This window comes from Balaenoptera physalus (genome assembly GCF_965194825.1).
Source record: "Balaenoptera physalus genome assembly, chromosome: 15".
In the NCBI taxonomy this organism is placed as follows: Eukaryota; Metazoa; Chordata; class Mammalia; order Artiodactyla; family Balaenopteridae; genus Balaenoptera; species Balaenoptera physalus.
The window spans coordinates 55,988,503-56,001,612 of NC_138894.1; the positions used below are offsets into that span (position 1 = coordinate 55,988,503).

The following is a 13,110-nucleotide window of genomic DNA, read 5'->3' on the forward strand; positions in this document are numbered from 1 at the left end:
CAGCTTGAATCAATATTTTCTGCTCTTTAACAACACAAGGGAAAGATTACTACTTCTCCTCAATAAGCTTTAAAAACTTATTTGGGCAAGTAAGTGTGCTGATAGGAAAAAAAGTAGGAAGTAGCAGGAAGTGGGGAAAGGAAGTAAGTGCATTTTAGGATTAGCTCTCTCCCCATGTGTTGCCTTACCATTCTTCTTTCTTTTCTGATCCTTATCTACTGTGACTTCAATCCATCAGTTGACTGACAATATTTATTGATTGCCCACTGTGCTTGTAGCCCAGTACTAGGCACCGTGGGAGAATCTAAGACAAAGACACAATCTCTATCCTCCAGGAGGTTACAGTTAGAAAGAGGAAGATTGGTTGTCAAATATATAGCATCCCATACATAACTTTGAGTACTAAGTTCTGCATCTGAAAAACCCGAAGCAGTGACAAGAATTATTCATTCAACTCCCACTGTTCTCTAATACTACATTCATTAGGCCCAGAGGAGAGCTGAAATTTCCTAACAAATTTAGTTCAGCAAATGAATGTAGGGAGCACTTCCTTGCATTGATATTTGATATGTAATAGTATAAAGTTCAGCCCACAATCTCAGATGAGCAAGAAAGGTCCCTTTCTCTATTTTTCTATAACTCACCTTGGTTTCTGTTTTGAGCTCTGATTCTTTGAGTTAGTGAAAATGTAATCTCAGGCAATTTCAGTTCCCTTATTTCCTTGGGATTATGTCTAGATGATTTGGGGGTGGGGGACTTCCATTGTACCAGTACCTGGGGAGGTAGAGAGATTGCACAGGAGTTGGTCTCAAATATTCTATATTAATTGCTTAGGTGCCCACTGAATTGCTACCCAGCATCTTCTTTCTTGTGTGCATGACCTCCTCAGGCCACCCTTTTTCTGCTTGCTCCTGTTCCACTCTGGGAATTGTTCTGTTGCTGCCACACCACAATGGGATATGAAAAGCTCTGTCAGGCTAAGAAAGCTCCCAGCATGTCTGAATCTACTATGCATCTATTTCTTCTTAAGGATATCACTGCTGCCTCTGGGTTCTCTTGAGGAAATGCACACAGATCGGTATTACTTTCCTCAACCTACATGAGGTTTTGGCATCCACCAGGGCTCAGGCCTCAAGTCAGATCACTATGTCCTCTATTTGGCAATGACTATATTCACACTTCTTCTCCTCCAGCTTTGTCTCCTGCTTGCCCACATGAGGGGCAGGAAAGCTTTACTCTTCTCATGTAATTGCCTGTATATTCTGTCTATTTCACTCCTCTAAGAGTCTTGAATTTTAAGGATCAAATACATAAAGATAATTTTATATCTTTGGTCTCTGAGGCAAATAAAACACAATCACTTGAAATTTAAGTGAGAGAAAAGACTAAGGAGAGAAAGGAAATATGGAAGGGAAAAATCAAATGTTTCAAAAATAGTATCCTATTTCAGATCAAAAGCATGCTTTCCTTTAATATTAAGAAGGATGGTTGATAGTCAATAGATGTTTCCTTTTATTTAAGAGGTGAGGGAAGTAAGCATATCCAGTACCTTCAGTACAAATTATGCAGAATCAGTGGCATCCTAGTGTAATACTTAGACCTTTAGTTAGTAGGTCAGGGACCTAAGTTCTCAGTTTTTATGGCTAAATGACTTTAAGCAAGCTCAGTTTTCCCATCAGTACAATCAGGAGTGTTCTGTGTGTTGCTTGATTTTTACCCTACTTACCATATTAGCTTATTATTGTTTTATGGATGGTGGCAGAAGACACAAGCTTTCTGGGTCAGACACCAAGCACTTTATTACTCATGACTTAACAAACAGTGTGAGCATCAGCATGTGTATCAGTTCTCCTTCCTCTCAAGTCCCATGAAAACAATACAAAGGGGCCCAGAGAACATTAGGAATATAGGAGTTTTGTGTTACAGTGGGAGAAGGTATCCGGTAGCATGAAAGTTAAATAAAATGGTTAACGTGAGAGTGAAAATCCAAATGACAATGCAAAGTCAGAGAAGTAAGTAGCTGCATAGAATATGTTACCAGGACTTGTAAACAGGAGTAGTATATTATGGAAATTTGGGGTCACCCTCCTTATATTCTGCGTTGATTGTTTACTAGAGTCAGTTAATTACATCTACTCAGTGCTATACAGATATGGTGAATAATCTTTAATAGAAAAGAAACAGAATCAAACTTGGATTGCAATCTCTTTTTTTAAGTAGTAGTCCATAAAGTTGGGAAATCTTAAACCTAGAGACATGAAGGTGACAAGCAGAGCAAAGTGTCCCACTAAAAACTGTAATAAAATTGGGAAAAATTAATTGACAACTTGTCAGTAGATCCCAGAACAGCAAAAAGAATTCAAAGTGGTATGCCTTTACCTAAAAAATGAAATACTTGAAAAGGAATGGAATATTCAGGTATATATAGTCTACTATGGGAGTGAGTTAGTGAATAAGTTAGGTGCAAGCAAGGATAATAGTTTCAAGCATACTAGAGAAGGCAATTTTAGACATTAGACATTTAGAATTTATTGAGCTTCTAGTTAACAGAAAGGCCTAGAATTCTCTAAGCAGAATGTAGATTTGATAATAATAACACCTGCTAACATCTACTACATATTTTCATTCTGATAGATTCTTTCCATTATTTTATCTCATTTAATCCTCACACAACCCTATGGGATAGGCTTTCTTGTTCCCATTTTAGAAATGAGGTTACTAATGATCAGAGAAACTAAAAAAAAAAAATGCTCAAAGCCATAGAGTCGGTAAATAACTTGACTTGGATTTTATTGGGTTGGCCAAAAAGTTCTTTTGGGTTTTTCCATAACATCTTATGGAAAAACCTGAACGAACTTTTTGGCCAACCCAATAATTCAGGGACCACTTCATGGTCCATGTTCCTTCCATTTGGCCACACTGTATCTAACTCAAGTGCTCTGTGGAAATAGCTTCTAGAAATTTCTTCTAGTGCTGATGTATTATTCAAACACCTCTATTGTTTTGCACTTTTAAGAAAATATCTAGTTATAAATTTACTTTTTAAAATTAATGAAAAATAAACCTCTCTATTTTTTGTGTGTTCTACTGTTGTTTAAAGTCAATGTTAAGTTACTTTTGTGACCAAAATTTTTGTCTTCCCACAGGTGACTTGTATATAGGAGGAGTGGCCAAGGAAACATACAAATCCTTGCCGAAACTCGTCCATGCCAAGGAGGGCTTTCAAGGCTGCCTGGCATCAGTTGATCTAAATGGACGGCTTCCGGACCTCATCTCAGATGCTCTTTTCTGCAATGGACAGATTGAGAGAGGATGTGAAGGTACTAGATCTTTGTTATCGCACTCAAAATAATTCTAATTCCACCTATAAATGAGAACAGCGTAATTCTCTGGCAGGCAAAATTTTCATTTCTGACAATTGGCCAAATCCCCAGTTACGGCTTAAAAGTCCTTATTCATGTTTTTAACTTTTCATCCCATAAATCTTAAATTTTCTGGACTGTTTACAAACCTAGACTAATGCCTGATATAAAATGGGAGCTATGGATCTTGTTATTTTCTGCTTCTTTGCATTCTATAGTTCACCTAGTTAGTATGCTAATCACTTCTGCACTGCTTTCTTTATAGCATTAAATAGATACTCCACTTGGACTAGAAAAACATATTTACTCCAGCAAATGTTAATCAACTTGAGCCTGCTTTTTGAAATCTACATTCAATAGGATACAACAAGAGAATAACATTCAGATACCCATTCTCAAATCACGGTTTGGTTTGTTTCTACCTGGCAGCAAGAGTATCTCCCATATATTATCAGTTTGTTTTAGCAAAAATTGGTTTCTTCTATTACCCAAAGCTAATATTCCATACTTCAGAAATGTGCTGAAGTATCTTTCTGTTCTTTTGTGTTCTCTATCAGACTAAGATCTGTAGGAGTACTTTTTGATTGCTACTTTCATTTTAGATAATTTTCACTTCAACACCTCAGGTTATTTGAGCCAATTCTCCCTCCATAAATGCAATTTAATCACATTATCCTGAATTTTGTAGCTCTGAATGTGTTGCTGCTTCTCTTTTAATGTTGAATACAGTTTGGGCCATTTTGAAAATTTTAGATTCATAAGGAAATTTCATATGGGAGAAGTGAAGAAAGATGTGAATTCCTGTCTCCCAGGAGATTATGAATCATGTCTTCTCAGCCAAAATAATGCTATTAGATTTAGCAATTACCTAAGTACATATAAATTTTTTATTTGGAAATACATTTTTTTCTCTCTGCAACATATATTTCCCTGAAAAGTCAGGTGAAATTCAAATTGTGTTTTAATCACGCCAGAGGATAAGATTATTTAATGGAAATCTTTGTTGAGTTCATTTTTAATGTTTTACTGTATTTATTTACTTTGTTTCAAATTTTGGTATAAATGCCCTTTTGTAAAAGGAAGGGAAACTATGTGTTTTCTCCTTTTACCAATTTAGCAAAGGAAACAAAATTGTTAAGTGAATAAATTCTCTCTAGTGGATGGAGACAGAAATGTGGGACATAACTTTGATTTTTGGAGGTGATCTAATAAGTGAGAATATATGGGGTTTTTTTTGTTTTTTTTTAAAGGCACTAGAAACTCTCCTGAAAACATTTTTCAAAAATAGACCTTTCTACAAGTTGCTCGGTAAATTCTCACCTACAAGAAATGGTGGGAGCAGACAGACACATTCACAGCTAAACACTTATAAGATAGAAAACCAAACCCACACACATGACCTCCCACCACTGGCACATAATGTGAGTGGGTGAGTGGAAGGGAAAACTAATAAGAAATGTACTGAGAAAGTGTATTTACAGAAATAAAATTTGGTGTTATTTTCCATCATAATCTAATAAGCAATTTGGTTGAGGTGATTGTACATCTTCTTGGGTAATTTTAAACTATGGTTTGAACATCTGAAATCATTCAGTAGATTATGACATTGACTCCTTCCTTACCTTATCTAGTTTGCTTTAATATCTGAGCTTTAATAATTCTCACCCTCTTTTACTCCCTTTTCCTTTATTTTTAGAATGTTACCATGCTCCTGCCTTTCTGCCTTGACACTTCCCTGATTTTTTCATTCCAACATCAAGGTTAACAATTTTTAATTTATGATTATTTCTGTCCTCTGTGGTTCCTAGGAATAATCTCAGATGTACCCATCAGAGGTGTAATTGATAAGATACACATATTTTTAGGATTGGTGGTAAACTTCTAGATACTCAATAAATTATTTCTCTAAAGATTGTTCTCATGGGATTTTGAGTTCAAATCACATTGGAATCACTTAACTTCCGTATTAATAGAAATAGTATAAATTTGACATCACTAAGTGATATCTTGTCAAGATTTTCCACCATTTCTACCCAAGACCCACAAATCTCTAAAGTTCTTTCATGTAAAAAGTCATTGGCCTTCTCTCAATAATCACTTGCGGCCTTTCATTTCTAACTTATTTCAGTGAGTAATAGCTGATTTTATTTACACAACACATTAGCTAGCAGAGGGAACTTACCTTGTCCTTTTCCCTTTACATTAATATTTCTCAACTTGAGCAAGTATTGGAATCACCTGGAGAATTGTTAAAACCCATGTTACTTGACACCACCCCCAAGGTTTCTGATTCATTAGATCTAGGATGGGGCTCTAGAATTTACATTTCTAGCAAGTTCCTAAATGATGCTGATGCTTTTGGTCTGACACCAGACTTTGAAAATTACTACCTGGAAAGGCATTGACCTGCTTACTTAAGAGAAAACAGAGACTGACAATCCACCAATAATCAGGCTCAGTTAAGCTCAATACTGAGTCAAGATAACTTCCATACATGAAGTCAGTGAAACAATTTTTAATTTAGGCACTTGCATAGACTCATAACATTCAGCACTGGAATTGCATTATAAGCTACAGAAATACTTCACTATTAAAGCTACCATCGATTAAGCACTGGTAGCAGTAAGTTTACATATGCAATTTCATTTCCCAAAACTCTATCAATTAGGTATTACTGTTTTTTTTTTTTTTTAGAAGAGTAAATTGAGCCTTAGAGATGTAAGGTGACCTTCCTAAGGTCACACAGCACGTTAAGTGGATGATGGAAGCTTTGAACCCAATTTTGCCTTACTTGAAGTCCCAGGCATCTAAGCACTTTCCTCTATTGTTTCTTTGGTTTCCAGACATTGTAGTTTTACCTTCACTTTCCTTTCCTTTTCAAACATATCCTGATTTTTAACCATTTAATACAAATATCCTTGTGGCTTGCTCCCAATTTTATTCAGTGATAAAATAAAAAGGACATTTATATAACTAAAATGAAAAATAAATTCAGGGTTTTGTCTTGTGCAAATGACTGTCAATGTTTAAATATTTTTCAAGAAGGTGAGTACTTTGAAAAATGTGACTTGTCAGGCATAGGCATGCATTCACTTGTAATACCTGAATATGTAAAGACTGTTGTGATAATGAAAAACATAATAAAGCATGTCTTGGTGCTCACATAAAGGCTTGGCAGCCACTCTGAGTGACTGCTCTACAATATGGGCAGGCAGGTTATTTTTTAGAATTGCAATTTTACCATTTTTAGAGCTTAGCATTATTTTGCAATTGTGTTTCTGATAATTTTTGCAAAAAAGAAAAACGAAAACGTGGCTCTTCATCAGTTCTTGCTCCTGATCTTTCCTTCTGCTGGGCGAGTCAGGGGAATAGTATCCTTTGATAACACAGCCCCTGACCCAGGCTGGGCTTGTACCAGAGGAAGGACTGTGCTAAGGAATATTGCTTCGAGTTTTTTTTTTTTTTAAACAAATATTAATTATTTTCGGTCTTTAATGCCATGGAATAAAGATCGTTGGACCACTTACCTCTCACAGATTGGAAGAAAAACAAAAACTGAGCAATTTAGTGGCTCTTAGTTCTTTGATGCCATAGGTGAGAAAAACTATTATATCCATTCAGGTCTCCCAGGCCTGGGAGATTTTTATTATTATTAAAAACGACTATTATTTTTGTTATTATTTACTATACTGATTATTATTATTACTATTATTATTATTATATAATTAGTAGTTACATTATTATGATTTCTGAATTTGTAAAAATTCATATTGAATGTTTAGGCTACATTCAGTAACGTCTTATGAAGAATACCGTGACTAAGAAATTTCTAATAAAAATATGGTGGTAAGGCGGATGTTTAAAATTGATGTTTATAGAAACATCAATTTGTACAAAATCTAATTACAGATAATTCTCATGTATTCACTAGAGCAGTTACCTCAAAGGCTCTCAGTGTTAATGGCATCTAATTAGTCTGGTGTCTATTTGTGTATTTTCATAAAGCCTAAGATTGTGTTTACTAGAAAATATCTTCAGTTTATACTCTAAAGGTATTGAGGTAGATGGTGTTCCCTTCCCACGCTTCCCTAAGATAACCCTTATTAGTGAAGTTCTACTGTAATAAATATTCACAGGGCAGTATTTAAGAGTTGAAGACAGTTATAGAGGAAGAGAAAATATAGATGTAACTCCGAGATTTGTAAGAAACCTATACCCAGTCTGGTGAAAGCAAAGATAAATACTCCACGTTGCAATCTTGTAAAGGAATTTTCTTTATGGGGAATTATATTGCAATTTGTTTCTTCCATCCTTCACTTTTTCTTTCATCTACCAAATGGTGTATACATTTTGATAGTTTGGTGTCACTGTAAGGTCCAACTGTTGGCAGAGAATGGCTGGCATTACAGTTTTAAGCCTCAACTACAATAGCAAGATAAAAGACCTAGAGGGAAAAAAATAGAAAGGGATAATTGGTCCACTAATGACCATCGTCTACACTGTATCTGCCCGTGACAAATGGGGCTGCATGCTTCAACTAAGCAATGCAGTCACTTTGTGTCACTGGCTCAGTTAACCATTATATAAATACATATAGAGTGAAATTCTAATCAATTATCGCTTTCTTACTTTTGGCTTCTCTTAAGATTTGTGGCTGTTAATTATTAATTTGTTTGCTCTACATAGCATTTCTCTCCCCCTTTACAGCAGCATGCTTTTTTGAATCTGAACGTTCTTCTATGTTTGCCCCATTTCAGTATTGCTTACTAACATTTAATATATTTTGCTTTTTTTTTTTTTATTTTGCTGACAAAGTTGCATTGATGAAAGCTGACTTGCAAGGTAGATAGCCCTGTGTGTATAAAACAAGACTGAAACCCCGTAATACACAGTGGAAACCTCAAAATAACATTTTTTACATTTTTGCAGTAACTGTTATTTGGGTGAAGTTTTCATTTTTCCCCTTCTTGAATGTTGTGCAAGAAGCCTTATTTTGTAGCATAGTTTGCATAAAGGCTTTCAGTCTTGAATATGTTTGTATAGTGATTACCTTTAGTGCTTTGATCATCCTTTTTTTAGTTCTTTGTTTTTCAGTGTTCTAGTTATGATTCTTTAGAAATAGACTAGCATTCTTTTTACTTGTATGTTACATGGGGGCATGTCATTTATACAGAGTTTTTAGTTTTATGTTTGGTTAATTGCATGAAATTGTTAAAGCATGTGGATTGATACTTGCCAACATACCTATCCAAAACACCCAGAAATCATAACTTTATTCATAGTTTGTGCAGGAAAACTTCTAGAAACTTATAGGGCATTTTTGTATAACTCTCTTCAGTGGTTTTTTTTTTTGGTTTTTTTTGTTTTTTGTTTTTTTTGCTAATCTGTATCTCAGTTTCATGAAGTTATAATCTCCATCTCTCATGGTGTCTCTACCCATTGGTCAGAAGTTAAGGAGATCCATGCGTTTTTCTAAAATCCAAACAGTGAGAGAGAATTATTGATGATGGAATGACATCACCTGCTACCATGATCATACGAGAAGCTATGTGCTTGCTTTTACTATTTGCTGGTCTAGTTTACTATTATAATGTATTTTGTCCTGTATTTGAAACTTGAGAAACCTTTATATTACAGCTTCTCTGTTCCTAATTCAGGTGTGTAAACTAGAACTTTCCAAACTAGTTTGGTCATGTAATTTGAGGTGTTGGCAACTACTAAATGTGACCTAGCTCATGTGTGAAACACTTTTAGATTTTTTTAAAGAACCCAAGTTGCTTTTGGATTGTTTTCAGGGCCCAGCACAACCTGCCAGGAGGACTCATGTTCCAACCAAGGCGTGTGTTTGCAGCAGTGGGACGGCTTCAGCTGTGACTGTAGCATGACCTCCTTCAGCGGGCCACTCTGCAATGACCGTAAGTTCCCCTCTGAGTGTAGACTGATGCTCATTTTTGCTTCCAGTTATTGTTTGATATCCCGGGTCTAAAGCTGGGAGTCTTTATATTATCCATGAATAAGTTAAACTGTCATAACCGGGAGGAGCATTTGGTTCCACAGAAAGGACATGTTTGAAATACTAAAGTGTCACTCAAGGATGCCATTAGCCAAAATCCGTGATGATGGTGATTGTTTGGTCTTCAACTCTTTGTTGGAATTTTTTAAATTGCTAATGGTCACCTTGTCGAAAATATTTTTTTTCATTTCCTGTATATGACACTCCTCCCCTAGTTTTTGAAAGAGCCTTCGTGTTGCTTTCTATTAAGTAATATTTCATTTCATAAGATTATATCTTGAGGGCTGGAATTTTAGTGAATTGACAGGTTCATTATGTTTCTCTCTCTACATCTTTTCAAGCCCATACTGCCTTTTACGTTAAAAGACAGTATGTTTAAACTTTGTCCTTCAACTACGCTCCCTTATGTTTGTGTTTGTGTTTTTTCCCCTTTAGTCTCACAGTATAAACATGACAGGGGACATCCCTGGCAATGCAGTGGTTAAGACATCGCCTTCCAGTGCAGGGGGTGTGGGTCAGGGAGCTAAGATCCCACATGCCTTGTGGCCAAAAAAAAAAGAAAAAACCAAAACATAAAACAGAAGCGATATTGAACAAATTCAATGAAGACTTTAAAAATGGTCCACATCAAAAAAATAAATAAAATTACATTAAAAAAAATAAGCATGACAGAAACACAACATTCACATTATATTATGGAATATTTGTGAGTGCCTAATTTATGTGATAGCAGTGTGGATTTTGAGACCATATTAACTGGTATGTGGGATGAAGTTCTGTTTCTTATCTTTCAAATAGATACTGCTTTACAACACTGCATCAAAATGATAATGCAAGGGTTTCCTACAAAACTTTGCATTCCACTCTCTTGAGAAAATATATCTGACAGAGCCTTCTGGTTGTAAAATATAGTCCATGCTTACGTTGTAAATGCTACAACATTGAAGAAAAAGCTCTAGGATGGTGGGATAGCAGATGAGATGATTGAAGGTTTGGGCTTCCAGGCAAAGGCTGAGCTTGAGTATGGATTTAAAGAAAGAATAGAGCTTGTTCATTTTGACCTTTATCTATTTGAGACTCTGTTCATGTCAGTAGATAAGTGTATCATAAGGTTGAAGATGGGGTCAAACCAGAACGTGTTATTGAACTGAGTTGTTGCAGCCTAGCAATATAGTACAATTTCCTAGCTATCTTCAGGTTTCCTATACAAAATATTGAATATAGGAAGAACAAGCAACTAATACAAAGTAAATAGTACTTGAAAGAGACATGTAAAGATCACACCACCACAGAAGGAGAAATATTTAGTCTTCATCCTACCAGTGAGCTCTTCCATTACAAGAATTACAAGAAACTTGAAGCCACAAACACATATTCAAACCATCACACATTTGGAAACACTGTATTTCTGCAAATCAAATCATTCTTACAAACATTAAACCACATTTGGAGTTGTGTAAATAACCTTATGTAAAGAGTCAATAAATACTTATATGTACATAAAGAAAAGCAAATCAAAGAAACTATATATCCTTTTAATAAAGATATGTAAATATGTAAATAGAATAGTAACTTCCTGCAGTTGCTCCTGCCCCAGAGAAAATAACATCAACTTATTTTCAAGGACAAACAGAAGACTGATAATTTGTTATGATTTTATTATGACAATTTTAAAATCCTGACAGATGTAGCTGAGAGAGCTTTTTTTCTGCATGAAACTGGTTTTCATTTTGCTAAAGAACTTTCTCTGCCAAACTTTGTGCTTAGTCTAGTTTCCATGTTTTACAAAACAGTTGTCATTTGGTTGTGTCAGATTGTGTATCCTCTTATACCAGTTAAGTATAAAGAATATAATTTTCTCTAGACAGTTCCTAAAGGAACATCAAGATCCTACCTTAAGTATCATGCTGTCTTCAAATCATTTTTACAGAAAATCATTTGAATGCTGCTCTTGGGTGATAGTAGTGGTGATGACAACGATAAGGCTATTTGTTATTTTCTTGTAAGTAAGGTAACTGTCATTCAATAAATATGTCTCCTGATATGCCTCTAGCACAAATCAGCATTAAAATTACTTTGGAGGGCTCTCAGAATACATGCATTTTGATTAAGTCATTATCTGTTTGTGGGTTTTCTGGAAATGGGAAATCGTTTTCTTGGCTTGTACACTGGTGTTTTGGTGGTGAGGATATGTACGTACAAATCAGTATTTAAAAGCAAATCTTATTTTCATATCAACTCTAGTTTGTAGATACAAACTGTACAATAGTGACAGTTACCTTGAAGACATGCAATTGATATGGCAATAAAAGTAGCATGCCACATTTTCTTCACTTTTTAAATTGATCAAAACAAACCTTATCTCTACATCTCACTGTTTTTCTGTAAGTTGCGCAAATAAAATTAGTGTGATTCCTGGGATTTTAACAAGATCCTTTTCTGCATAGAGGTTGACTTTTTTTTTTTTAATGAAGCCATTTAGGACATTTTGTTTCTTAATGAAATTTTCTTCTCCACGCTTAGATATTTATACATAAACTCTGTGGTTGCAGCTGTCAACTGCATAGAAAACAAAAAAAGGAAGATAGAAACAAAGCTTTTTTTTAAAGAAAGGGAAAGAACACACCACATTGTAAATGAGATCTTCCCACCCCCACCCCTGCCCCCTACAGACCTTCTAAAAGTCATCTCTCTGATAATTTTCACAGAGTTAGAGTAACTAGAAAATTTTATTTATATTAGCCTGAAGACATAATTAACAACGGGAAGATAGGAATACGTTTTCTCTTGTAAGTGTAATCCTGGATAAATCATACTAATTAATGAAGTTAAAGGAATCTTTCAAAAAGAAGAGGTACTTAGGCAAAGTGATGCCAAAGGCTACTTTTAAAGAAAAGTGTTTGTGAAACCCTTTCTTCCCTGGAAAGTTGCCATCTAAATGACCTACTCATCGACAAAAATAATTGCTCTGAGTGTGTGTGTGTGTGTGTGTGTGTGTGTGTGTGTGTGTGTGTGTAGGGTGGTGTAGTGTATATAACTCCTTAATTCTTCCATATCTGTGTCATATTTTAGGTCCCCAATATAATTTTTCTGGCCCATTGTAGCAATATCATGGTTGAGTTTCCCCCTTCTTATCCCTTCCGCATCCAATCCATCCTATGCCTCCTTACCAGTTTTGTTCTTTCTTCCTGTTCTCCCTAGTTTAAATATCACAAGCTCTTCCTGATTCTCCTAACCAGAGACAATGCTTTCTCTCCTCTGACCTCTGTAGAACTTTGTTTATGCTATTTTATCAGCCATCACTTTCTACCTTATAGTTACTTATGTTTGGTCTTATCTCCCAGGAACAATAATCCTTTTTGCGGGGGGAGGGGTTCATAAGCCCAATGTTTTGTACCTTATGTTGCATATAACTGGTGATAATAGTAACTCATTAAATCAGTGTTGACTAGATGCATGAATCTTGCATAAGGATTTCTAGGACATCCTCAGTGGTCAACAATCTCTCCAAATTCATCAGTTTGGAGTTCATGAACCTCCATGGTCTGACCCTAGCTTTCGTTTTCATTCTTATCTATTGTAGAACTTTGTCAATATGGCGTGTTACCGCCAATTAACTTATGGTGTCTGAGCAACGTTACACTTTCCCAATTTCCTCACCGTTGCTTATGCTAATTTCTCCTCCTGGGGAATGCACTCCTTCCACCTAGAATGCATTCCTTTCACTATATCTGC

General features: G+C 35.4%; 1 protein-coding gene across 21 annotated transcripts in view; it reads left to right on the forward strand.

Moving 5' to 3' along the window:
• The window catches only part of NRXN1 (neurexin 1), a 1,120,109-nt gene that overhangs the window by 576,278 nt on the left and 530,721 nt on the right, over positions 1–13,110 (forward strand). For all 21 annotated transcript variants that reach the window (XM_082427614.1, XM_082427616.1, XM_082427619.1 and 18 more), the window contains 2 exons: positions 3,147–3,320; positions 9,158–9,277. In XM_082427614.1, the coding sequence (XP_082283740.1) occupies positions 3,147–3,320; positions 9,158–9,277 (294 nt within the window). The remainder of the gene's footprint in view (positions 1–3,146; positions 3,321–9,157; positions 9,278–13,110) is intronic.